The 26,294-nt window shown below is 40.9% G+C and overlaps 1 protein-coding gene across 5 annotated transcripts in view; it reads left to right on the forward strand.

The window, feature by feature from the left end:
- The window catches only part of vti1a (vesicle transport through interaction with t-SNAREs 1A), a 113,280-nt gene that overhangs the window by 70,286 nt on the left and 16,700 nt on the right, over positions 1-26,294 (forward strand). For 2 of the 5 annotated variants that reach the window (XM_075458105.1, XM_075458107.1), the window contains 2 exons: positions 4,123-4,193; positions 8,105-8,177. In XM_075458105.1, the coding sequence (XP_075314220.1) occupies positions 4,123-4,193; positions 8,105-8,170 (137 nt within the window). In that variant the 3' untranslated portion in view covers positions 8,171-8,177. The remainder of the gene's footprint in view (positions 1-4,122; positions 4,194-8,104; positions 8,178-26,294) is intronic. The other 3 variants (XM_075458103.1, XM_075458104.1, XM_075458106.1) reach the window with 2 other exon arrangements.

Below are 26,294 nucleotides of genomic sequence, written 5' to 3' on the forward strand. Positions count from 1 at the left end.
TTTTAGGTGTTAGCATTGTAACAATTTGTCATTTAAAGTAATATTAACAAGAGTTTAGAGCTCGTGTTTTTCTTCGGGAGCCCGTTTGCTGTGTTTTATCCACACGAGCGTCGGCCCAGACTAACATCAAATACACAGTGGTGATGATAATGAACTGCATATTACAGAATGAGAGCAGCACATTTACTTTCTTCCCTCGTACGAATTCTTGTTTTGATGAAATCTTGCACAGAACACCGGTCAGTGGGACTTGCGGGAGATGAATGCACGTGCAGATGAATTCTGAGAACTGAATGATACGAGGGAGGATACATCACAATCAGTACACTGTACATTCCCTTGGGAAACGTCAGTGCGTTGGGAGAAACCTAAAGGAGCGATGAGACATTTTGTCGGGCTGGGGAGAGACCACACATGCAAGAAAGATGTTTGTCTTAACAGGTGACGGTGAAACCATTTTATGACAGTCGGCTCAAAAAGCTGTTTGGGTGACTGCAAAATATTTCATACCTCTGTCATCATGCTTTTCTGTTGAAAATGGCACTTTTGAGCAAATGCTACATCTTGAGTGTTTTATAATTTGTCTTAATAGTTTCGAATTTGTTTGACACCTTGTCTTCAGGCATTGCGCTGCTGTCTCTGCTCCGGTGAATATGCTGTTTTTATGAGTATTGTAGAATAGTCTCCCCCTTTGAGCGAGGGCGTGAAAATGATTTGTAACTCAAACAAAACACTTAAATTATGAGAAAATATTTATTTTCCTATTTTTTTTTTCTCCAGCAAATGTTGGATTTGTCACTTTTTATTGAAAAAAAAAAAACCACGCCGTGGCAGATGTAGATGCTGCATTCATACAGGCTCGTCGTTAGTTTTGACAGAAACTTGATTCTCATTCCTGAGATTACTTGCATTTTCTTTTTCCCTTTTTTGCCACCCAAACCTCCATGAACCCATACTTACAAAACACGTCTCCTTACAGAACGATTGCTCAATAGTCCACGTAGAATATCTATAAAGGACTTTTCCCCCACCGCCTCATCCATCTTTTTTTCACACACGACAAACCTTTCCAATAATGCACTTGCCATAAAAAAAAAAAACCTCTGCTCCTGTGGTGCTTGTCACACTCATTTATTTCTTGAAAAAAAGCCACAACCCTGACAGAGATGGATAAATGTGCTTATTTGTCTCTTCAACAGAAGATTTCCGCTTCAACTCCCTTCCTGTTTATCCCTTGTTCTTCTCCAATCAGGATGGGGGAGGGCTTGTATTTTCATGGTTATTAATACCTGCACTCAGTCTTTTAATCTGCCCTATTTGTCACATGTGACTGTCTGACTGCACTGTTTAATCTGGGTATCCTTCAATCTGTCTCGTCTCAGATTAGAAATTAATGAAGGCAGGAAGAGACACATTTGAGTCGGTTTCAGTGTAGGGGAATAAAAAGAATGGGATGAATTGGAGACAAATGTCGTTCATTTGACAGTGCTTTCTCTTTTTTCTACTTTTCCCTGATCCTTTTTCTCCATCTCTAGTTCTCTATCCTTCTCTCTCTCTCTCTCTCTTCTCTTGTTTAGCTGCCAGATGTAGCCCATTTCTGCTCTGCTCCCCCCAAACAGGCGCTCAGCACGTGGGCCTTTGGTGTGCGGCACCTGTGTAGTGTAATACAGTCAGCAACTGTGTTGTTTATTCTGGATTTGTTTGGTGCGCTTGAAAGCCTGTCTTTGATCCGTGTAAAGATTCTTCACTTTTTTCTTTTTTTTTTTTTTTCTGATTCATCCTCTCCTTTCCCCTTTTTAAACACTAATGCTGTAGTATGGTTACCTTGATGGCAGCATTTGTTGTTTTTATTTCGTATTGGTGGGAGTGTTTTATTATTTGTCTTTGCTTCCCTTTTTCATTCTCAACCCAAGAAAGTGACAGTGACCACTGCCAAGCTTGTCAGGTGCCTTGTTAGGCATGTTTATTAGCCGTGTGGCAAAGTGTTTACATCTAAAACCGACAAATGGAAATTAACAAGGATTAATGTAAATTGTATATTGGCTGAATGGGCTCCACTAGCAGACTGGAAGCTGGAGTATTGTTTTCTAGACCTTTTTAGATGCATAGTTTCTTTCTTTTAGGTCTGCTCTGACTGGAAATTACATGTATGTGACGACAGACAATATAGCGGCAGGTTCATCATGGTTATTAATATCAATTAAAATAAGTATTTTTGTTTTAATGAAAAATGCAATTTACAGAATCATTTGTAGCATTTCAGTAATTATGGGAAAAGCTTTGATTTGCCATTGGAAAAAAAGAGTAATTTTTTTTTTTATTGCAAATTATGTTTTTATGTCTTCATTGGACTTTTGGAATTTTTCTCCTCTGTAACGATCTCCAGATCTTTGATGCTGCAAGTAGGGCTGGGCGACATGACAAAACAGCATTATACCCTACATTGATCGATCTCGATCTTTATATAATAATAAAGATATAGAGTTTAATGCTGAACAAATTCAGTTCAACTTTACGAACCAAAGTGAAGTGGCACCATGTAAATGCTCAAATGTGCAAAAATACTTAGAAGCAAAGCATGCTGTCATTGAATAAAAACTATGAATGCAAAACCTCATCGGTTACATCTGTAACTGTAATCTGAAAAAAAACTATTGTTGTAATCTCTGCTTCGTTTTGAATGCTTTTCACAGCGTTGGTAGGTCATTGTATGTTTTCTTTCCTTTTGGGTTTTCTAAGGCGGTTAGCAACCAGTTTAGAGGCGCATTACCACCAGCTACTGGACTGGAGTGTTCATACAGCTGTCTCTGTAGATAGATATATATCTATATATCGACATAAATCTAAGCGCTTTGTAATTTTGCGATGGTTTTATTGCCCAGTCCTAGTTGGAAGGCACACAAGCCAACACTTTGGTCCCATATTCGCTTCACAGATTCTCATTGGGATTCATGTCCTGTAACTGGATCACTTTCTCTCTTGATGCTGTTTTGGCTGACCCAAAGCAGTCCATTCCCATTACCATTACCATGGTTTAATTGTTGGGATGGTGTTCTTTAAGGTTGAATTCTTCAACTTTTTTTCACCTAACGAAAGCCACATTGCTGTGTCCACACGACTCCGTTTTTTTTTATCTCGTATGACTGCAGACCAGATCTATGTAGTGGGGAGTGTCTGCAAATGTTGGTTGACAAAATTGTCTGATTCCTTATGATGGCCTTGGTTGTTATCCTTGAACCTTGGATCATGCCTGGAAAAGCAGACAGCCTGCAAAAAAATGTGGCCTTGGGGCAGCACTGGACCTCCCAACAAGAAAATGACTTAAAGAGCACACCCAAAGTGTTTAATTGAAAAATTCAACAGAGTCCAGACCTGATTCCCATTGACATTCTGGGGAGGGAAATAAATACCAGCGTGGTTGCAAAGGAACCTTCCAAATTCAAAGACCTGGAGATTATCATAGAAAAGAAGTGGTCCAAACTCCCAGTGGAGACATGCAGAAAGCAATTATAAGAAAAATTTGATTGTTGTCATGGAAGAATTAAATACTTTGCTGCTGATTACTGAGAAAGGTCATGACACATTCTTTTGTGAAAATATACACAAACAGAATTGTAAGAATTTATCATTCTTTAATACAATTTCTCAGTATTGTTTGTTTATATCTGAACTGTTTTTTTAAAAATCCGCATAAAACAAATTTTGACACGAGTTTGAGTAGTTTTTGGTTGGACTGCGTTATTCAATTATCTGCTTTACCAACACTTCTTCCCAGCACTCTTTACTCTTTGTGTTCACTCTGTTCCATCAGAATGCAAATATTACTCGTATGAATACCTTTCCCACATTTAAAAAAAAAAAAACATTTCTCCTTAGGTTATTATGGTGGAAAAAAACAATTATGCGATTTATACAGCTGAGGCATGACTTGTCTGAAAATTGTTAGATGTTACTACTAATGTTGCCGGCACTCCGAGAATGTGGATGTTTACTTATTAAGTGAATTCAGTCTTTTCTCGACACTTTTCTTACCCCTCGGTTTTATGCTTCAACAATTCTAAAGTTTTCCCTTTTTGCCACTTTTGGACATGCAGATTACTCATACTGCGTGCTCTTTTGCAGAACAAGTGGGACAGGAGGTTCTTGCCAACCTGCACACCGACCGTGAGAAGATACAGAGAGCCAGAGAACGGGTGAGTTCACACCTGCACATACTGGGACGTCTGTTCTAACAAGTGCTTGCAAAACCATAAGGTGGCACAGCTGTCCTCATTTAACACTTTTTGATTTAGTCAAGTGTGCACACACGCACACACACGTGCAGTGACTCAGCAGAATTGCTTTCACGAGCTGATTGGTCTATTTATGGATCTTGCTGCTTTGGCGTCTTGCAGATATTTTTAGCCATTGGTCACAGTTTGAATTTCAATGTTTTTCTTTTGGTTGATGAGAAATGCGGCGCTTCTCTTGCCACATCAAAGAAATTATGATCATCTTCACTGTAGCCTTTCTCCAGGACTTCCTCATCTTCTTCCTTTCCTTTGAATGGGGTTAACTTTCCCTCCTGCCATCCCTCCTCTCCTTCCCTCCTTTTTACCTCTCGCTATTCCCCTTCAGTTTCACTTTCTCCTTCCGACTTTACTTCAGAGAGTCTCCCCGATTTTGTTATTTATTTATTTTTTTGTGCTGCCCCTCCTAACATTCAGCTTGCCAAACAGACAGGTAGGCAGACACAGAACAGACCAAACACAGGAAGGGGGCCCAGCCCTGTTGGCCCACTCAACACAGAATGCTTAAAGATCACAACATGGCAGAGGGCCTCGCGCAGGCGATTTCAAAGGAAATCAAACATCTTCTTTCAAATCAGTCCATAGTGTCTACCGAGAGTACCTGCTCTCCTCTTTTTTTTTTCTTTTTTTTTTTGCTCTCACTTCTCTCTTCCCACGAGTCTCCTTTGCTTAACCCCCCCACCACAGCATGTACACAAATGCACACACTGAGTGCTGAGTGCAGTTTGTTGGGCAAAAGTAAATCAAATAAAATGAAATGATAATAATACTAATAATAATAATAATACTAATAGGTACAGATACAGAATGGAGGGGCTGGGTAACTACTTTCTCGCATTGAATAGATCAAATGTGCAGAAATAATCCATGAATAGTATAAAAACACACACTAGTTTACGCAGATTGTGGAAACACACATACATACACGAACCCAGTTGCCCAGCAGGTGGTGTGGCCCTTTGTTTAGCTTTTATGGTACAAATAGAAGTAAATAGAAGATTTCACAGGGCCGTTCTTCCAGATCTGAACCACTTGAGTGTTTAACTAGGTGGGTAATGGGTAGTCAGACAGCAGGTGGAAGGTATCTCATGTTGTTTAAGTTATGTTGTTATTTACATCTAAGATTAATAATTCAGGTACAGAAATGTATTTATGAGTGGGAATTACTTATTACATAAAACAAAAAAGCATCACGTGCACAGTTCATTAATTATTACCCCCAAATGCATATTTCCTTCTTAGAAGTTTCTACAGTCTGCTGGCAGTTAAATGCATTTATCCTTTATCTGTATTCTCTGTTCAACAGATCTTTGTGTTGTTTTTGCATTTGTGCCTAAAATTAGGCAGCATGCATTAATGAAATTTGAAGGAATCTCAACATGAAACGTAAAAGTGGCCAAAGGTTCTGGATTCTGGCAGTTAAGAGCACTGATTATAACACAAAGAAGATTTATTGTGGGTTTTGGGAAGGAAATAAAAAGGAATAACATAGTTTCCTTATCAGTCTCTTTAGGCTTATGAACTTTTTTGGCCTCCAAGTTTATTTTCCACTTTTCATCCTCAAACCTTAACACCCCCCGCCCTGCTAGATCAGTCAGTTTGTTTTTCATTTTACACTTGAATAAACTTTTATTTAAGGTAATGTTAACAGTGCTTGCATGCATTTTTGTACCGCAAAGTAACAAAGGGTGTCTTTTGGAGATTGTTCTTCTTTTTTTTTTTTTGAGTTGCGTGTGAAAAAACAGAATAGAAGCAAAACAACCTCTTCTCATTCTCTTCATATAGGCAACCACAGTTAATTTTAGACACACGACTGCACAAAAATTCCAGTCGGTTTCCATTTCAGGTTAAGGAGGAAGGCGTAAGATTTGCTAAGACGCTGTGGTGGTTGTGGTGGTGGGGGGGGTGTAAAACAAAATGGGATGATTCAAAGAGCGAGATATATTTTGGGCGAAAGTGTAAAGTGTCAAGGGGACAGATCTATGGGTAGAGGCAGACATCAGACAACTGATGCACTTGTTGTCTTTGCCAGAGGGCTCACACCCTGGGTCCCTCACCCCCTACCCCATACCACATGTATCCTTGGCTCTGGCAACATGCATCGCTTCAGCCCAGGCTGCCAGAGGGTAGGAAGGAAAGATGGAAGAAAAAGGAAGAAAGCAGCAGTAAAGAAGGGGTGGCAAGAACGTGCAAATAGCAGGCTAAGAAAGATGGCTGCAAGATGAGCCAGAACATAAAACAGGGCTTGGGAAGAAGAGATGTGAATGAGAGGAATTAGAATTAAAATAGAATACAGTATGATGCGCTGATGAAAACATATTGAGTTCAAGTGAATTTATTGGGAGAGCTGTTATTATCTTGGAGATAGATAAAGATGAATTACTCGGAGCTGACTAAACAGAGAAGCTCTTTGCAGTGACTATTCCCCATACTCCCCCATCATCCTCTAGAAATGCTACTGCAGGTATGTGTTAGTGGCAGCTCATTTCTTTTTTTTTTTTTTTTTGTTTTTTCTTTCACATCCTGTTGGCAACATCTTTTCCAAATCACTTTACTGTAAAAGTCCCGGCATCTGATAATCGAGAGGAATGAAAACATGCTCGTGACCCCAGAGGGGGGGGGGGGGACAGAGAAAGAAAGAAAAGAGAGAAAATTTAGCAGATTCTCTTATCTTAGAATCTCCAACTCATTTATTGAGCTTGAAACCCACTATTTTCAGTGAAAAGAAGAGCACTTAGCTTTAAGCCCAGTTCCACAAATCATTGCAAAATATAGAATTGTAAAGAGGTTCTTATTGGATTTAATCATTTTTAGGGGATATTAAGGTGTTCTTGGAATGAAAGATGGTGTGGCCACAGTGATGAATACCTCATCTTTGGGTGCATAAATATTAAGCGTCTTCACTCTCTCAGGGAACTGACTTATGAAGTCCAAGAATGTACGATGTTTTATCGGAGGCTGGAACAGTTCTTAAATAGGTAAACCATTGAAGCATCTCCACTGGACAATCAGATGTCACCAGGTTAACTTCAGGAGATACACGACTGCTACTGAATGAGATTCACACAGACTTTTACAAATGTTTCATGACGGGGAAAAAGGAAAGTGACTCTTAATGGAGCAGATGGATGGATCAGTACACTTGTGTACACAGGTCACCTTTCTGTTGGTGCAGATGTGGCAACAGTTTCTGTTCCTTCAGTTGACACCTTCTGTGACTCCACAGACCTTCATATTTAAATACCCAACTTTACACCAGAAAAAAACATTGACAGCTTGCTACAGAATAGCGGTTTTGATTTCTATAACTACTTTGTCCCTTCCTGACAGCGATACAGGATTGACTTTTTATTTGATAACTCACCCATACACTGTGATGAATGAATCCATTTTGAGTGACAGCTGAGTTCCACAAAGGATAAGCTGCGTCCACATCAGTACTGGCTGCCCAAATCTAAGATACCAACAGCTAAATTTTGAATTTTAATCTTTCAAGACAGCATGCTGCAAATAAATGAGTGAAGTCACAGTACCTACATCCATATTTTGTGTAGAGATTTATGTAGACAACCTATGTAAATGGGAGACTTGTGTATAATAGTCACTGAAAATTGTTATTTTATTATTTTGGTATCTGAGAGAAAGAGGTCTCCTTATGATTCTGCATTCAAACAGTTGACCGAATTCATAGTAGTCATGCAGTTATCATTACTTTAATCCTCTTTGGTTTATTAATTGACTGTGTTTGGCATCATTGCTCTGCTCTTTGTTCAGAACAGAAACTAAAACCTCTTTCTTCAATTCTGTCCTCCTAGCTGAGAGAAACGGACGCCAACCTTGGCAAGAGTTCCCGCATCCTTACCGGCATGCTGAGAAGGTAAGAGGCAGGTATGGACATTGTTTCTGCACCTTTTTGTCTGCATTGGGCTTTAATAGTGTTGCAATCTTCTGCATGAATGAATAGAGAACCTAATACATTGTTAAGCAAAAGTTTGAGTTGATAACCTATATAAATCAATTTCTCTTTACAGTGAGGTAAATTGTAATTGTTTGCTTTGTTTGTTGTTCACCCAAGTTTTTTTCATTAATTGTATTATATTTATTAATCAACAACCACTTGGGAATCTAAATGCTGTAAAAAGTGACATTTTGGGTACTTTTTCTGCAGTTTACACTTTCTTTTTTGTTTCCTTTTTTATGCATTTTTTTAATAATTCTTGTTGGTCAACATAATGAGTAACTACATCCGGGTAAACTTAACAATTACCGTGAATGGCTGTTCAGTTGAATGCCTTAGTATTTGTGGTACAGTAATAGCCTGGGCAGATGGAGAAAAGGACAGCCCAGTAAAGCCTCCTACAAGAAAAAGGCTGGAAGAGAGAAGTACGCCCTGTACATGTCTCCATTCTTTCTTTTTTTTTTCGTCTTTTCCTTTGTTTTTCACAAAATGCACTTACTGCCCATATCCAGCCCGTAGTCTTTGTTTCTCTTGCTTACTAGTTCATGTGCAAGGCAGCGTCCAACAATGACACAAACGCAAGCATTCAAACACAAATACATCAATGGGCCTTGCATTATCTTATGCACACGCTTCCGAATACACACCATGCACACAGTCACAGCCGCATACACACAAACACACACACACATACACACCATAATGCCTTGTCACATCTCCATTTCATAAAGTGCCTGTGTGCTTACCCCTGAACCGTGACGCCACGGTTTTGTTTCTTGCTCTTTCCTTTTTTTTCCCCCTCTCCTTGTCGCCCGCTGTGGATTTTGATTAAGAGTAATATGTAAATGACACCGACTAAATGTAAAATCCTCGGGCAGGAAGGAAGTGCCAATTGAAATAGATGCTTCAGTGCCCATAGACAATTTGCAGGGCGGCTCACAGGGCGGCCAGCAGATAGTAGAAAGGGAAGGCCTGAGAAGGGCTGTGACGCCGACTGTAACCAATATTTCTGCATATGTCTCCATTTTGTCAAGTCTGATTATGGGAAGAGGAGGGAAGGGGGGGTCAGCTCGCCTGGTATGTCACCCAAAGCTGTCCAGAAATCATTCATCACTCCCTCCTCCTTCTTCTATTCTTCCCTCCACCCCCTCTGGTGCTGAAGTAAATAACACGCACTTATTTCAATATTATCATATTAATGTTAAAGTTCAGCTGTCACCTAATGGGAAGACTTAATCAGACGTAGCATTTTAGGGAGGCATACTGCCACCCCCCTACTCTTTAGCCCCCCCCCCCCCCTCTTGATGTGCCTTAGCTTCTCTGGTTAGCACCCCGCACAAATCAGGATTTATGAGGGCTTTCCAAAGTGGGGTCTGGCTGCAAGCCGAGCCTCTTTGACTACTGCCTGCCTTTCTGCTTGATGGGAGCACCCTTCGACCCCCTTTCTTTTTCTTTTTTTTTTTCAGGTTGTGGTCTGGAAACATCAACTCTGAAGTAATTTTTAACCAGAAAAGCAGAAAAATGATGTGCACGATACATAAATGATGTTCTCTTCCACCAGCCCCTTTCAGACAACTGTTCCTAAACACCCACCTCCAACTGTGCTTCCCTCCAGGCATTTTGCCTTTTGATTAATTGTGTATTTGTTTTCAATGTCAGTGTAATTTGACTAGTTCAGGGAGTCGGATGGTGTTTGCTTTGTCTATCCACGCCTGCTTGAAGTAGCGATAACAGAAGAACAGTTCGTAAAAGACTCGTACACATAAGACATAAGCCTGAGGTGGACAGAAATAGGCACATTCACATTCCTTAAGTAAAAACTTTGTTCCTTTTAGTTTAAATACAGCAGTTAGCCAATTTTTATAGCTAACTTTTTGGTTTTGTTTAAGCCAAGAGCTTTTGGGCAGTTGCTTTACATCATTAACTCTCATACACTTAGCATTTTTGGCATTAAACTGAGTAAGTGGGTCAATGAACACAACAATGTCAGAACTTGGGTTGTCATCCAGGCCAGAAAAATGGACACAAGTGACGGGATTTGTTGTGATTCACAGGATAAAGGAAGTCTGTTTTATTGACAATGTAGTACACTACAACAACACCTCTTCTTGAAATAGCCTTATGGCCTTATGGCTGTCACCCCTGCTGAGAAACAATTAGACACTCATTAAGTGAGCTGCCATGGTTCAAGAAAGCCAATTAACTTTAAGACTCTGTGAATATCACTTATTGTAGGAAACATTCAGAAAAGTGCACATCTCAAATAGCTGTTGCTTTGTTTGGAAATAAATTGTTACAACTTCCAAACTGTGAAACTCATCACTGCCAGTGAGGGTAATTAGTCTAAAACGCAATTATGGGTGCTGTTAATTGGTTGTGTCATAGGCCTGTAACTGGTCTCAGAAACGTAGACGTGTCTCAACAGTTTGATCTAGTTTGATGCATATTGTAAGTTGGTTTGTTACACACTGCATTGGGAGGGCTTACAGCTCCCACTGTGAATAACTGTCCTTGATTGGTGAGGCCACGGACCTTTTAAAGGCCTGACACTGTGACATCTCATAAATACTAAATGGTCCTGTGACCGCAGTAAGATCCTGCCCGCCACTATACTGAACATCTCAAGCATCCCACCCACCCATGGTCAGAACAGTTGGGACTGGGATGCGGCTCCAGACCCAGTTAGGACCGTTGGGGCTCCTGGCAGCTTCACGGAGGGAGGGGGTACAGTGAAGGGCAATGAAGCAGCGAAAAAAAAAAGGGGGGGGGGGTATATTTTGAAGCAGAGGGGTTGTCTGCTCTCGCTGGCAGCTGATCCCACATGCAGGTGGTCGACTCAGTCGCCAGGCAGATCAAAAAGTCAAGGCCCCGGGTGGACCTCTCTTTGAAATGGGAATGGGGTCTAGATATCAGACAGAAAACATAAGCAAGCTCCCAGCCACAGAACAGCTCCATATTCATGGCTGGGACTGGCAGGATGGACAGAGCCTCAGCCTTCAGCCTTCAGATGAGGACTTATGCACACTCTGGACTCTGATTAAGAGATCAGCCTGCAAACTGGGGTGAAGATGATAGAGTAGCTTACAGGCTAATTCTGTTGCACTGTTACCAGGACACTAACTTATTTTCTTGAGCTCTATCTTGACAACCTTCCTCAATAAGTGGCCAGAATCACTTCTCTGATTTTTACACAGTAGTCATATGTGGCTAATTCAGTGCAAATTTGGTGTAACTAATTCAGAATGTGTGACTGTGTGACTTCCGTTTTACAGGAGTAAATATGACTTAACCCGAAGGACAACTCATCATTGTATGTGGGAAAATTAAAGGTGCTCTGCACATGTTATTCACTGGAAAGTGTTGTTCCTTGTGTGTTTGGCATAACAATCCAACATGTGAAAAAAAAAAAAAAAGTGATGAGCACGTGTACTGCCCCAAAAAAGCATCTAGTAAGAGTAACTTACTCATTTGTCATTTACCTCTAAATTACTGCTGTTTTTATGTTTTGTTTGGATATTTTAAAGACTGAAGACTCACATAATTAGAGGTAATCAGGTCTACTAGTGATCTGTGGTGGAACTGGAGTCTCAGGGTGCTTTGGAAGTCTTGTTATGAAACTGAACAAAAAGAGATTTTTTTTTCCTGTTCTCCTCGCAGTCACACATTCAACATGTTCAAGTTGAGTCTTTGAGTGTATTTAGTGTTAATTGTGTGAGACAGATTTGCCCCATTTTACAATAGATTTGACCACGTGTGAACTCATCACAGTAGTCTCAGCTCATGTGGCAGATCGCTCCCAGTGGATCCCATTTTCTTTGGTCTCCTTCCTGTTGCTGCTACAGTAATTCCACGTACTGCATTTAATCACGTTCCCATTGCTTTGCAAAATATTCTTCCTGGCATCATAGACCCCAGAACTGAGTCCCTCTGGATCAGTCCCACCCCTGGCCTTTTCCGCTCCCTTCAGGGAGACATTCTGTGCAGGGTTTTATTTCTATTTTATGTCCAGCCTGTTTTTATTTTGGCAAAAGAACAAAGTATCAAAGCACAAATCGTATGTATCCCCTTGAAACCCCCAGATAAACTTTATAATACATATCAAGGTGAACTCAGCTGTTGTTTGATATGGTCAGAGAAATGGGAATATCGTGCTGGCATACTTTTGTGTGTCGTTTATGCTGTTAGTTATCGCTGACAGAAGTACTGAAAGACCCCTAACGGTATTTGTACAAAGACATTTTGGGCCTCTGTGGGCCATTCCAGTACTGGCACAATTGTAATTTGCTTTAGCAAGAACTGGACAGATTTGAATTATATGAAGATGATGGAATACATCAGGACTCACTCGTGGTTTGCAGCGTTAACACTGTATCCTCATCATACAAAAATATCAGGAGATAAAGGGATTATCTAACTGGATTGAAAGTACACTGTGCTGTGAGCTGGTGTTTCACACACCAAGACATGTTGTCTGTCATTGAATGGGTTGCAGTTATTACATACCTCAATACAAATTCAATTTTTAAACAACTTTTTAGTTCACATTATTTACTTAGTTCATGTGTTGAATGTCAGATAAATGTCTTGTTTTGAGATAGCTGATACGTTTGCTGTGTGTCTGTGTATGTCTGTGGCTAGAGGCTGCTACTGGGACAATGACAGGGTGCGCCTCAGCCTCATTACTCACTGTTCCTGAGCCAAACAAGCACCACTGCCACCAGTCTCTCTTTCTCATCCCTCCCTCCTGCTTTATCTCTATCTTCTTTTCTTTTCCTACACCTCAACCGTTAGAGAGTGCTGATGGTACGTTTTCTGCCAGGGCTGTAGAGAAAAGGGTTGTTGACAAAGGCAAAGATGTGTTGTTGTTTTATATAACGGATGCATTTGTCTGTTGAGGATTGACTCGCCGAACTGGTTGCCACAGTGCCCCTTTTCTCCTTACATTTCTCCCTTTTTCTATTTATCCAGCCCACAGTGGGCTTCTGTGTTTTGATAGGTCACGACGTAGTTGAACTGATTATCCGTGTGTTTTGCGAGAAAGATTCTTTCAAAGTAAATCATGTAAAAATGCCAAAGTTGGAGACAGACTGCTTACTTTAAATATGACTCCAAGTATATGTTGTCTTCATTTCAAGGTAGCTGACATTTCCAGTCAAAGTAAAACAAGCACAAGCTATGGGCATATCGTGAGTTAGGCTCTTTCCTTGGTACAATTGGTTCTCAACTTACCCACGAATGGGTCCTGAAAGTTGATCCTCAGCATTTCAGCAAAAAACAAAAGTGTTTGCACCATCATCATCAAATTTCTCAAAGGTCATATACTCGTGACATTGAGGTGATGCTTCGTTCGACCTTGCTCATGCCATCCCAACTGATGGAGCTTCTTTTTTCCCTCCTTTAACCCTGACAGACTGTCGTTCTGACGAGATGACTGGAGATCAGTGGCGCTCTCATCCCTTGAAGTGGCTCCAGGTGTCACTCCAAGGGTGCCCGCCCTGTTTGATCTGCCGGCGAACGCCTGTCGGGCAACGACACCCTCTGATATTCCCGTCAGAGGGGAAAGAGGCTCTCCTGTCCAAAAGTTCCACTTTTACTTTTGAGCGTTAGGAAGGGTGAGAAATTGGCAGATGTAGAGCACATCGTCCCCATAATCATTTGGGAATGGACTCTTTCCAGTTGTAGGTATTTTCTAGTTCCCATCTAGCAGTTGTAGGGAATCCTGATTCTAACTCCCATGTGAGCCTTGTATAGAAGCGATCTTGATTTGATATACCAAGCCCCAGCAGTCCAAACAACAGAAAAAGAAACAAAATAAACATCAAATGAAACCAAAACATCCTCAATGATCATACTCTGGGCCTCGTCTTAAGAACAAAAAACTTCCTCTCACACATCTTCAGATGCTGTCCAAAGGAGGTCCCTGTCTTTATTGAGGAGCTGCACATACAAAAAGAACAGATGAAACAAAATGAAGGAATGGAAGTATATCTTTTCACCAAACATAGATGCTGGCATCCTTCCTGCCTTTCATTTTATTACATCCCTTATATTTTTTCCCCCACCTACTGTGAGCTTCTGTAGAAATTACAGGTGAGATCTCAGTCTGTGGCAGGCCCTGCCTTTCGTCTAGAGAGACCAGGGGGAAGGGTGGTGGGTGTGAGAAGGAGAGGAAAAAGAGATATGTGCTTTGCAGTAGTGCCGTGTTGTTTGTGGAGCGCAGTCTTCCCTTTGTGTGTCTGGCGATAACTTATTCAGCACATGGCCATTCATCCAGGGGTTGAGCGCGGGCGTCCGTCATGCCGGAAAATAATGAGGCGACAGCAGCGCAGAGGATAGCTTTCACCCTCTGTCTAGGCCCCCCCCCAACCCCCTTCTCCATCTTCTCTTCCTAGCCTCCCATTATCAACCGATTTAAATAGATAATAGGGGGTCTTCTTCAGGACATTTTGAAGCAATTAGAACCTATCACATTGTCTCTTCTTTGACTCATTTTCCCTCCCAGCAGGCCATTCTGGATACTTCTGGGCATGCTTTGCAACAGCTACCTGGAATTTTGCAGAATGCCTCTGCATCACTAGATGCCAGTGTTTGTGTAAGCTTTGCAATAGTCTCCCTCATGTCATTCACTATTCCATCTTGAGCCATGCCAAGACAAGCAGTGCCTTTGCTGTGATAAGTTGCTCTCGGAGTGCCAGTATAAAGTGGCTCCCGCCCAAACTCTTGCACTGTACACACCTCCTGTGCACTTTTAGTTAGCTCTTATTACAGCTTATGACCTATTTTGAATGGGCTAGATGGTCACGGTTATAGTTTTATTTCCAGTAAAGGTATCTGAATAGTTTTTGTAAACAATAAAACTCAAAACAAAATTACTCAGTGGTCTTGGCTGTTTGCATGAGGATATATGGTTCAGTATAGTTCTGATTAGTTATAGTTGTATAGTTGTAGCTGTTATTGTTGTTGTCAGCCAGATCTTCCTTTCGCACAGGACAGGAGCTTGAAATATTTACAAATGCTCAAATTTCACTCGTCTTAATCTTTTCTTCTTGTCCATCAATCATTCAAAGTGGCTCGGTATGTCTGTATTTCATCCTAACAGTTCCCCAGGATTGTGCAATGAAACAAAGGCCCAACAATGTTGCCATGTTGCTCATGGTGTGAAAAAAAAAATTCCCCTTTATCACAATGGGCAAAACCACTACTTTTTCAGTGAAGTTAAAAGGTTGAAAGGCAAGGCATTTGTAGGCGATGGGAGTTACCATCAAAATATTTCAACAGTGCGAGGCAAAAGCTTCAACCTTGAGTGCTTTTGTACTAAAATAGAATTTATATTGTGTTTTATTGTTTCAATACCAAAGGCTGGAAATCAAAAGGCCTGATGCACCCATCCCTTGCTTTGGTTTGTTGATGTCTGTTGCAAAGGGCATTCCGTGATGTGTGAAACACAGAAGTTTCGATGAGTGCCATCAAAAAAAAGAGGTCTTTCAAAATATTTTACTTGCCAAATTCAATCTCACCATGCAATCTACTGCACAAAAATTCAATCAAATATATATTTTTTTTATTCCTTCTTTTTATTCTCATGAAAATTGGTGCGATTCATTGCTGTCAAAAGTCCCAGAAGAGAAATGCAAGAAAAGAAAAAAGGATGAAATGAAAAGTTAAATTTTGCTTTGCTATTGATTCGCCTTATTATGAATGTGAATTGTGACTTTCTTTTTCGCTTTCTGAGGCATTAAGCTGCATTTAAACAACTATCCCCAAGAGTCAAATACAGGTTTTTTTTTTTTTTTTTTTTTCTTACAGTAGTTTGCCTATTAGAAAATAAGTGCCACTCAAACATATGCCAAACTGCTGCTTTAGCCACCCATAAACTGAGTGTCAATCTTGCATTGTGAGTCTTCCAAGACCTTAATTTCTAAAGTGCCGTACTTTGTTAAATGTACAAAATATGGCAAATCGAGTGATTTAGATATAACATATGGAAAGATTCTGCATTGGACACAAGACAGAGGCAAATTCTATTTTGATTTACGGAATTTTCTGAGTAACTCGGGCATGACCCTTTTGGGTGGACATAGATGACTGACTTATGACTTTAAATGTACTGAAACAATGTTTCTTTCTGTGTAAAGTATTGTCAGAGTGATAGTGTTGCACAGGTTGTTTTGTTCATTACTCTTTCACAAGAAGACTTTGTTCCAGAGGTGCATTCCTGTGAAAGCAATGCATTGGACATTGGATTGTAACAGTCCTTCCAGAGAGACGGAATTATATTTGGTGAAAGACTTTTTTCCCCTCAAAGCGTCATAAACACAAGAGACTCATGCCTCAAAAGAATCTTGATCAGTAGAGAAAACCAATACTTGTATGTGAGGGCCATTCAACTTTAGCCTGGGGACCATTGAAATTTGTTTTGGTGTCGAGTGATTAGATGGTATACACTTTAAGCCAAGGTAATGTTTGGCAGGCGCTGTCTTTCCATTCTCAAGTTTCTAACTTATATTTGAATATCTTGAACTTATCATTTATGCTGTAAAATTATTCTACTGATTGCTTAAAAGGTTTTGACAGTTAAAGTCAACATATTTTGTAAGGGGCAAAATAGAGACCTATACCCTGCTATGCTCACAATTCAGTGTAATTCTGAGAACATACTCTCTTTTGGCAAACACTGGCCGAGAAATTTGCTAAAGTCAAGTGCAGTACATGTTCAAGTCATTGGCCTAGCTAGGGTTTGGGGAGTGAACCAGTCATGCACAGCTGGTAATGACAGGTTCCATGTTGCCAGTGGCTTGTGGCCCGCTGCACTGTTTGTTTGGAGAGTGGTGCTCGGCCGTGAAGCACTGGCCCAGCTGGCAGCAGTTCTGTTGCCCCTTTGCCCCGATGGCTGGCTCTTATTTGGACTACACCAGCCAGGCAGACTGGCATCAAGGAGGCTGTAGAGGGATGAGGTGGAGAAAGGAGGGTGTGACCGAGGAGAGGAGCTGTTGGCCGAGCACCTCGGTGCTAGGCCAGGCCTGCTGCCAGCTGCAGGGAAGACTTCCCTGCTCACACCACAATCTTCACGTCTCTGTGGCGACAGAGATCGTAGTTTGCACCTCAAGGGTCAACAACATCCCATTGTGATCTGTCTCAGCATGAGCAACCATGCTCCCAACACGGCACCGAAAACTTTTGAAAAATGTTTTTGTAAGTCCCTTTCTTTTGCCTAGATTTGAGACTAACTTTGTCCTTTCATACATACATATTTTTCTTTTTATTATTGCACATTTTGATTGTCACTGTAGTGTAATTTAACACATTAAACTCTTTTCCTTTGGGCCTTTGAAATAATCAAAGGGATTTTAAGAGAAAGTATTGAAAAGGTTATACAGGTATACATGCAGCTTGGTTCAACAAGTAAACCCAAGGCAATTTTATTTAACATATCCCAATTCAACAACGAGGTAACTATAAGCACCTTAAAGAAAACATAAAATGCATTCAAACAAAATGTATCAACAATATACATTAAAACAACTACGAAAGGAAATGTAAGAATACAATTAAAACTGAATAAAGTCATTTTAAATGACAGTTGTTAGTCAAAGTCCCTCAGTTTAATGAAATAAATCAAATCCATTAGTAAACAGAAAAGTCTTCTGATTTCATTTAAAAGAAGAGTCGCAACAGACTTTCAGTTTATTGGGACTTTTTGTCCCTTTTATAAGTAGACCAAACTCAACCAGGCCATGCTCCCATCCACATATGTTAAAAAACAAATGAAATACTCTGCTTTTAATAAGAGTTTGTGTCTGTTATGGTGCAACGGTCAACTCTCTGGTTAAAAATGACCACTTAACCTCCTTCAGGGAAAAATTCTGAATCGACAAATGTGTGTATTTTCCTATTCTAAAGTGCTGCCTGGAAGATACCCCCTACACTCTGCAAGATTCCACATTATACTGAGCCATGATCCCAAATAATCAGAGGAACAACCCCTCCGCCTTAAACTCAGAGAGTTTGAGGTGAGCACAGAGAAACCATTTCTTTTCTGCAGCAGCACTCGACAGATACAGGCCAATGCGTATACAAATATGTAGTTTTTCCTAAAATATCTAAAACGAAAAAAAGTCCTGAAAACAATTGCATTTCAGAATTTAGAGCCACTTTGTTTATTTTCGAAGGCTTTGCTGGGTCACATGCGTATATCCTGTCGGCCATCGTGTAAACTTTAACCCCCACCCCACATTCTGATGGCGCCAGGGCTGACATTGCTTTACTGTTACAGGGAAGTTGTGAGGACATTGATGTCTTGGCCTTGCATCCTGGTGTCATTTTCCCAGCCTGTTTGTGGAGCCCGCCAATCCCCTCATTCTCCTCAGCTGACCTGAATGCATCACGGAGTATCACACACACATGCGAGGAGCCTGATATTCCAGCCAGCAACAAATGTTTTCCTAACGTTACTGTTGCATTATTATTCCACGTCCTCTGTCCTGGCTCATATTTGGCTCCTGCTGGATGTTTTTCCTGACTCTTTGGGCCAAGGCTATTTTATTTAACAAGACGTTGATGCACACCCATCCCATCTAAAAGTTCCCCTGTGGTATATCATTTGAGAACAGACTTGACATAAACCATTTCTAAACACTGGTTTCATTGCACCAATCCTTAATTACATCGTAGCAACCGAGGTACAGAATCGAAGCAAAGCACCATGTTCGCAAAGCGTATAATAGCGAGGGATACCACAGCCTAAGGGACAGTGGGTTGAGTAAAGGGAAAAATATCATACACAAACACAAACTGAAAGAGGGTTAAGGTGTTGAGGGCCCTCAGACTTCTAAGAATGATTTAATGGTTTTTATAAAGAGCTTAAAGCCTCCAAAATTGCTCGGAGTACTTTTAGTGTTTGTGATGAAGACATTTGGAATGCGATTGTGGTTATCGATGGAGACCTTTATGATCATTTTGAAAGTACCGTAAACCTTCATTTGGCTGTGCAAACTACTGTTCAAACGAATGGTTGACGCGCAGTTCGTCAGCTCTAGCCTTTGCATGAACCTCAACATGTCAAGATGACAGTCGACATTCCTTGTCCCAGTATTAAGTGTCATTCAGGATGCATTTCAACAATCACCACTGGTGGTAGCAGTATTTACAGCACTGTTACTAATTAAACTCGTGTAGATATATTGCCCCCCCCCCGTAACTTTATATCTCACAAATTTCAACTTAGCCTCAAGAAGCAAGCCATAGTCAATTAATTGTAGGTATACAAACCACTTGGTCACATTCCAGTTGCACAGTGTTTCAGTGTATTATGGTGCCATGAAGAGTATCATTGTATCCGAGCGATGGACAAGCCTTCCTCCAGCTCAGTGACAAAGGCAGCTGTGAGGTCGTGGCCAAGGCCAGGACTATGAGAGCTATCTGTCTAGCAGAGAGAGACCATAACAACAAGCCCTGTCAAATAATGGTGTCAACGGTGGGATTGTTTAGCTTCATTTGTGTAAGGAATGCCCCTGGTTTAATGGTGATGTGTCGCTGTCTATTGACTCCGTGGGTCAGATTTCACACCGTTTCTCTCTGAGTGTATCTTGCTGTAGAGTGGTATCTTGTACCATTCTGCAAGTTGTACGGTGATTGAAGAATCTTGCTTTCCTTAAACTTTCAGATGTCAGAAAGGTCACTTGTTAAGGATAGTTAGCCTAAAGACATAGATGTAGGAGGCAACATGATAGTTTCTCTTTTTTTTTGCCTCCCACTAAAACCTTTCCTGAGTTTTCTTTTCTTCTTGTTTATTCAGTGTGGTTGAAGTTCTTTCATTGATATTTAGTAGTAGACATAATGCTGAGTTAATAGCCATTTGTATAAAAATATCATTAAATAACTTATAAGTTGTTTCTTGGTGATTTAATGTCTGCAGACATGATAAACCGATGCCACAGAAACCTTTGCTTATTTCACATATCCTATTTACATAGACATGGTTGTTTTTACAATAACATCTGTGATTTGATCAAGAGAGAGGGGCTTTCGGTCTTTAGTGTAGCCATCCTGTGGTGAAGAAGTCTTTCCAGGGCTCCGGATGCTGGTTGCTTTCTGAGCTGTCAGAAATTCTCTTATTATTGAGTTCCCTCTGCCTTGCCTTACCCTCTGAGTTTCAGCACTTCCTTTACCTGACTTGCTGGATAAAATGATTTCTTTTGCTCCCCTCTTCTTCTCTAGTCAGAGTATTGCTTTCTCCCTCTGCCACGCCACATCATCCTCCCTCTCTCCTAACAGTAAACGTTAAGATCCAGGAGTGGATCAATGGCTGTTATCCTTTGATGTGCCAGGACGCATTACGAGAGGTGAGTTCTAATTGGAGCAGAGAGCTGAGGATCAATGTTGGCTGTAATTGCCTGACACAGGGATGGGTGTGAGACTTTATTATCATTAATATTTAGACATGATGTGGGAGGACCCAGCCAAGGCTAAATGTACAACAGCCGCACCAACCTTTGATCTCAGGAGATAAGCAGATCGATTGGAGTTTGGTGAGGAGTGGCTAAAGGAAAAGGGTCACAAAAGTGAGGCTAGCTGGATGCACGGTTTAGCAAGACCCACACCCTGGATTTTTTTGGGTTTCTCTGCAGTTTCCCTTTAGCTCAGTAAGGGCCGTGCTAGGCTTGAGTCTTCCCACCAGCTAAAACAAGAGGCTGACATTTGGTTGGCATCACGGGAGGAAAAACGGCAGGCAGAGTTAAGTTCAAGTCTGGTCACAAATAAGAAAACTGCATTTTCAGAATAGGTTCCATTATTCATTCATTGATTCAGTGGTTACTGAGAGAGCAGTAGCTGTTGTTTTTTTTTGTTTTGTTTTTTTAATTTGTTTTTATTTTTTGACTGTTTTTTTTTTTTTCTCTTTTACTCTCACTAGTTTCTGGGTGGTTTTCAATTTAGCAATCCGAATGAGAAAAGATGAAGAGATAGTCGTGTTTGTCTTTTTGACAGGGTCCTTTGTTTGAGGGATGTAACAGAATATGATGGAGGTTGGGGCTCTGCGGAGCTCAGGGCTGCTACCTTGGTGTCAGCAAACACAAGATGATGTTACCTAATCTTGTGGGTGAAGGAGGGAACTAGACTACCTGATGGAACACTCCCTGTCTAACAGCATGACCAGAGGGGGCCGGGACTATCCCATGTGTCCACAGAGGAGGCTGAGGCTGAGACCGAGAAGCTGCGATGTATACTCTCAGTGCTGTCTCTTCTGTTTTTGTCACTTGCTTCCCCAAGGACTGATACATTAATCATTGTACTTAGTGATACAAAGAGGGGTAACAGGTTGCACAATAACAGGTGTGTTAGCTTTCACGTGTGGGACCTGCTGTCTGATATTGGACAGGTGTGTGGAGAAACCCTTCAGGAACCAGGTCACCCGGGTACAATGATCCTGAGACGTGATGCGCAGCGTTAAGGAAATGGAGCCTTGATTCGGACACCAGAATTTTCCAAAAATGTTTCAATGATCTCTTGAACAGTTGATCAAAGAACATAACAATAAATTGGAAATTGATTGCATCAAGGAAACCACAGCATAACTGTCAGAAGAAAATTAACAACCTCCTCAAAATGACATGTTTTACACATTTCACTACAGATTGACATTCTACCCTGACAAGCTTATTAATCATTTTTCATAAGCTCTTATGTGTCAATCAAGCCAGTCACAAGCTGAAAAAAATCTTCCTTTTAAGGGGTCCTGAATCTATTTGATTATTTGGTTATTTTTAGAAGGACCACAGGCATTCTGTCCAGGAGCAGTTGAATTAATTAATGCCGCCATATATTTGAAAGATATCTTGCATTAGTATTTATTGAGAAACGTTTTTTTGCTTTTTTCAGTTTTCCCTTGTGGACATTAGTGGTATTTCCTTTCACTGCGCATGCTTCACTGCATCCACTTTTTACAAACAGCCTTTGGTTACTCGTGCAGAAGTTGATTATGCTGTTCAGCTAGTAAAGTTTACAAGTGCTGCTTCCTCTGTATGCATACTCGCATGATTGTTTCTCTCCTTTTTAAAATGCAGGCACACAGTTGTTGGGTTTTTGTGATTAGCATTGGCTCTTTGTCTCTGCAGTCGTTGCTTTCCACTCTTGTGTACATCCCTGACAGTACATTGCACAAACACTGGTACCATTGTGGAATGCCTGGAATTGTGCAACAAATGCCCCATTATGTAACATTTTGATCATTGTGCCAACCTCATCAGTATGAACACAAAGATATTTGTACATCTGATACATATGGGTAGCATAAGTGTTCACAACGCCCGTTGTATATTTACCTCTGGTAAGTACTATTGATAACATGTCATTTCTAACTTGAATGAAAGTAAATTCAAAGGGAACATGGTAAAAACAGATATCTTTGCAGATATGAGCCATGCAGAACTTTTTAGAACTGCGTTTTTCATCACCTCTGAAAGGCGCTGTTCTTTTCTCTATGAATTCTTCTAATCGGACAACCTTCTGTGTTTTCAGCGTGCCCACTTTTTCAAAGCTCTTGTTTAGCCTCTTGTAAGAAGTTTGCCTTCGACATTTAATATTAAAGGTAGCTCTGTGTGCTCAGTATTCGGTCTGCTCTCCTGTGGTCCTGAATGTGTGTTTTTGTATATTCATAAAGAAGATTTCTATATTAGTCTTTATTTTGGCTGTGTGTGTGTGCGTGTGTGTGTATAAGAGATCAAGTTTGTGCATATGTCTGAGTGCATGTGGATGAGGGAGTGAGGATAGGAATGAGATGAAGAGGAGCTTTCACACTCAGAGGCGTGCCCATCTGTTCGCCTGGGCCTAATTGTTCTTGGTTTGCGAAGACATGGGAAAAAAAGGAGGAAAGCAACTGTACTCATCCCCCTGTCCCACAGTTATTTCTGTAACATTAAAAGACAACCACCAGCATGCTCAAGATTATTGCCATGTAAATAATGGCACTTGGCTCGATTCCCCACTAATGAATGGCATTTACTCTTTTAAATGAGAATTAATTATCGACAGAGGACCCCTCTCTCCTCCCACGGGGAACACGTCGCAATTAGCTGCCAAAAGATGACTGCTAACGTTTCAGTTTTTTAAATGCATCTATATGGAGGCACGTGTGCATATGTTCCTGTGACCCAAACCCTCCTAATTAACTGTCTGCTTAATTCTGAGTTGAAACGGGAAAAATAGAAAAGAAAACGGGAGGGTTGTCAGCTTTATGTCCTTTCCTCGATCGGGTACACAGGTTTGTGCTGGATGCTGTTGCCGGACATTGTTGTGAAAGTAGGGGGATAGAGAAAGTTGTGCTGCTGTGGAGCCACTCTCCTGGTTGCAAAATAAGGCAGAAAAAACAAACACAGGCCTCAAATTAGATTTCCCAAAACATAGCCTTTCCCTCTCATTTTACACACCACTGCGGCCTGCAGACGAGAATAGAATAACCCGTGAAATCCGCCTCAGATTCAGATGGCACAGTCACTGGAACACTTGACGAGTGAGTGCCCTCTGCATCTATGTGATGACCCCTTTTAAAAAAAAATCCGGCTGAAAACTTTTCCCTTTTTCTCTGTCTCTACTTCCACTGTGCTTACTCTTTCCCTCCATGATCTCCCTTTCTTCCTCTCTGTAACCCTGTGCAAATCCGCTTCCCCCAACACAGGCTGCTTGCACTTTTGCTTTTAACCCAAATGACGGAAAAGACTAGGATGAGGGTTATTTCTGCCCGCTGTGGCCCTGTTTGAGGAGACTTCGATAATGCCGTGTGCTGAATGGGTTAAATTCAAAATTCCCCCAACTATTGAAAAAGAAATAAAAGATCCAGGCTGCCAGGTTTTCTCCAAGCTTTTTTTGGCAGTTGTGAGTATATTTAACTTTGCTGCAATTTTTGGGTCTTAGCTACCCTTGACCAGCTCAGTCGAGTGGAATGCAAAGTTCATTGGCCAATAATTCTGCATTTTCTCAATCTGCGTTCTCATCATTTTTTCTTACATCGACATGAGTTCATTTTGTGAGAACAAAGGTGGGCTTATGTGTTGTACACTTGCAGAGACTAGGGTTTTGATAATGAATCACTTTGATGAAGTCTAGAAGGGATGTAGCAGTTAGCATACCAGGGGCTAGTCATCCTGCCTTCTCTGTTTTCCACTTCCACATTGTTTTATGGCTTGGTTTGGTTTGGTTTGGTTTGGTTGCTCCCTGGTTCACCTCTCGGTGTGAAATAGCAAGTCTCGACTTTCCGAGCTCGGAACTACACACGAGAACTGCCAAGAACGGTGTTTCTGTTCGGATCTAAACATGAGATTTGTGGTCTGCTGAGTGTGTCATTTGACTTGTTGTCAATACAACATGTCACAGTGATGTAGCCAATGTTTATGTTTGTTAATTGCGTGTGTGTATAAACTTTTGGAGTGAGATGGACTTTTGGTTTGTGCATATTTACTGTGCTGCTGACATTACACTTCCAATAGCAGGTAAACAGCAGGAAGCATAGAAAACATTCCTAAATAATGTCAAGAAGTAAACCAGTCCTACATCCCCACCTCTCCCCCTAGTTTAATTTCTTTCCTTTACTTTCTCTCCATCTTTCTAACAGGAGCAGGGTGAGGGGCATGCTCCAGGCTGTTGCAGGTTTAGCAGATATGAAGAGAATAATTTGGGATGGGATCTGTTTCATCATCTCCTGCTGTCAGAAGTTTGTTTCTGAAGCAGGAGCCTGAACATTTGCTTCCTCGGATGATGTGTCACAAGTGGCACTTTGTTGTGCAGTTGTATTTGTCTTTGGCAGGTTTTTACATAGTGAAAATGAACAGGGATATTCGGTGATACATTGAGCGAAGTCTTGTTTCTGTTTTCAGAACTTGTGTTCATGTTGTGTAGGGTTTGTTCCTGTGTTTGATTTATTTTTTCCTGTTATTTAAATGATTTTTTATTCATAAATTGGGTTTCTGTATGATTAAACTGCATTTATTTCATAACAGACTCTACGTTCTGCTCGTTGAACCACTTGAACAGGCTTTTTTTATACAACGTAACTTTATAGTTCAAAGGAGAACCTGTGGAAGTGGATGTTAAGCAGTGAAAATGTTTTTAAAGTGCCCATGTGCACAAGGTGTAAGTGAATAAACAGATAAACAACCACTGGCCTTTGCAGAACAAGTCCCTCTGGCTGTGGGCCAGACAGGTAATACCTCCGGCATAGTTTTGGAAGGGCTACAGCAAGCCAAGCCTTCTTCGGCAGTCAGACTGTCTGCACATTTCTGCCACTGATGGCATACCAAGGGCGCCATTTTCCTCCTTGAGACAGACAAGCCAGAGGATCTGATTGGCCCTCAGCCAATGCGCACTCACAAAGGCTCCTTTGACAGCAGGTCATTCGGTTAACCAAGCAGCAGGCAAAGGGAGACTGGGATAAGCTAGGAAAAAAAAAAAGAAAAACTCTTCTTCACTCCTAAACCACGGGATTAAAGAGTTCTAGGCAAAATAAGGTGCATCCTACTCCTGTCAAAAATGTACAAACAGACGTTGGGCTACATTAATGGCACTGGGACTGTATAGATCCTTAGCTTTTATTGGCAGGACTTGATGCTGGCCACATGTCCGCAGACATGGATCTGAGTGTGTACATAGTATTCATGAGCAAATATGACCTATGCTTGTATATTTTCTGTGTGGGCTTACATCCTTGTGGCCTTGAGTAGACTTTCAGGCTGGAAAAAGCCTGCCATACTGTAAGTACGTAAAATAAACATCTGCTGGGACTGACAGTAATCTGTCACTTTTTTTCCCCCAAGCCTGATATAGTTCATTCCTAGAAGAAGATATTCTATTGTCTGGGATAGAGGTACAACGGTTATATTCTGTCACAGTTTTTTTTTTTTTTAGTAAATTCTGAATGATGTTACTGTCAGAACTGGGTGATTTACAGAGCAAATATGAAATATCTAGTCTGGCCCACAATCTAATACATTAATATGGAGTCTGCTTTTTGGCCAAGATCAATGCTGAATGATTAGTCCATCCTTGTTATGATGTTGATG

Source organism: Odontesthes bonariensis, chromosome 23 (assembly GCF_027942865.1).
Source record: "Odontesthes bonariensis isolate fOdoBon6 chromosome 23, fOdoBon6.hap1, whole genome shotgun sequence".
Lineage (NCBI taxonomy): Eukaryota > Metazoa > Chordata > Actinopteri > Atheriniformes > Atherinopsidae > Odontesthes > Odontesthes bonariensis.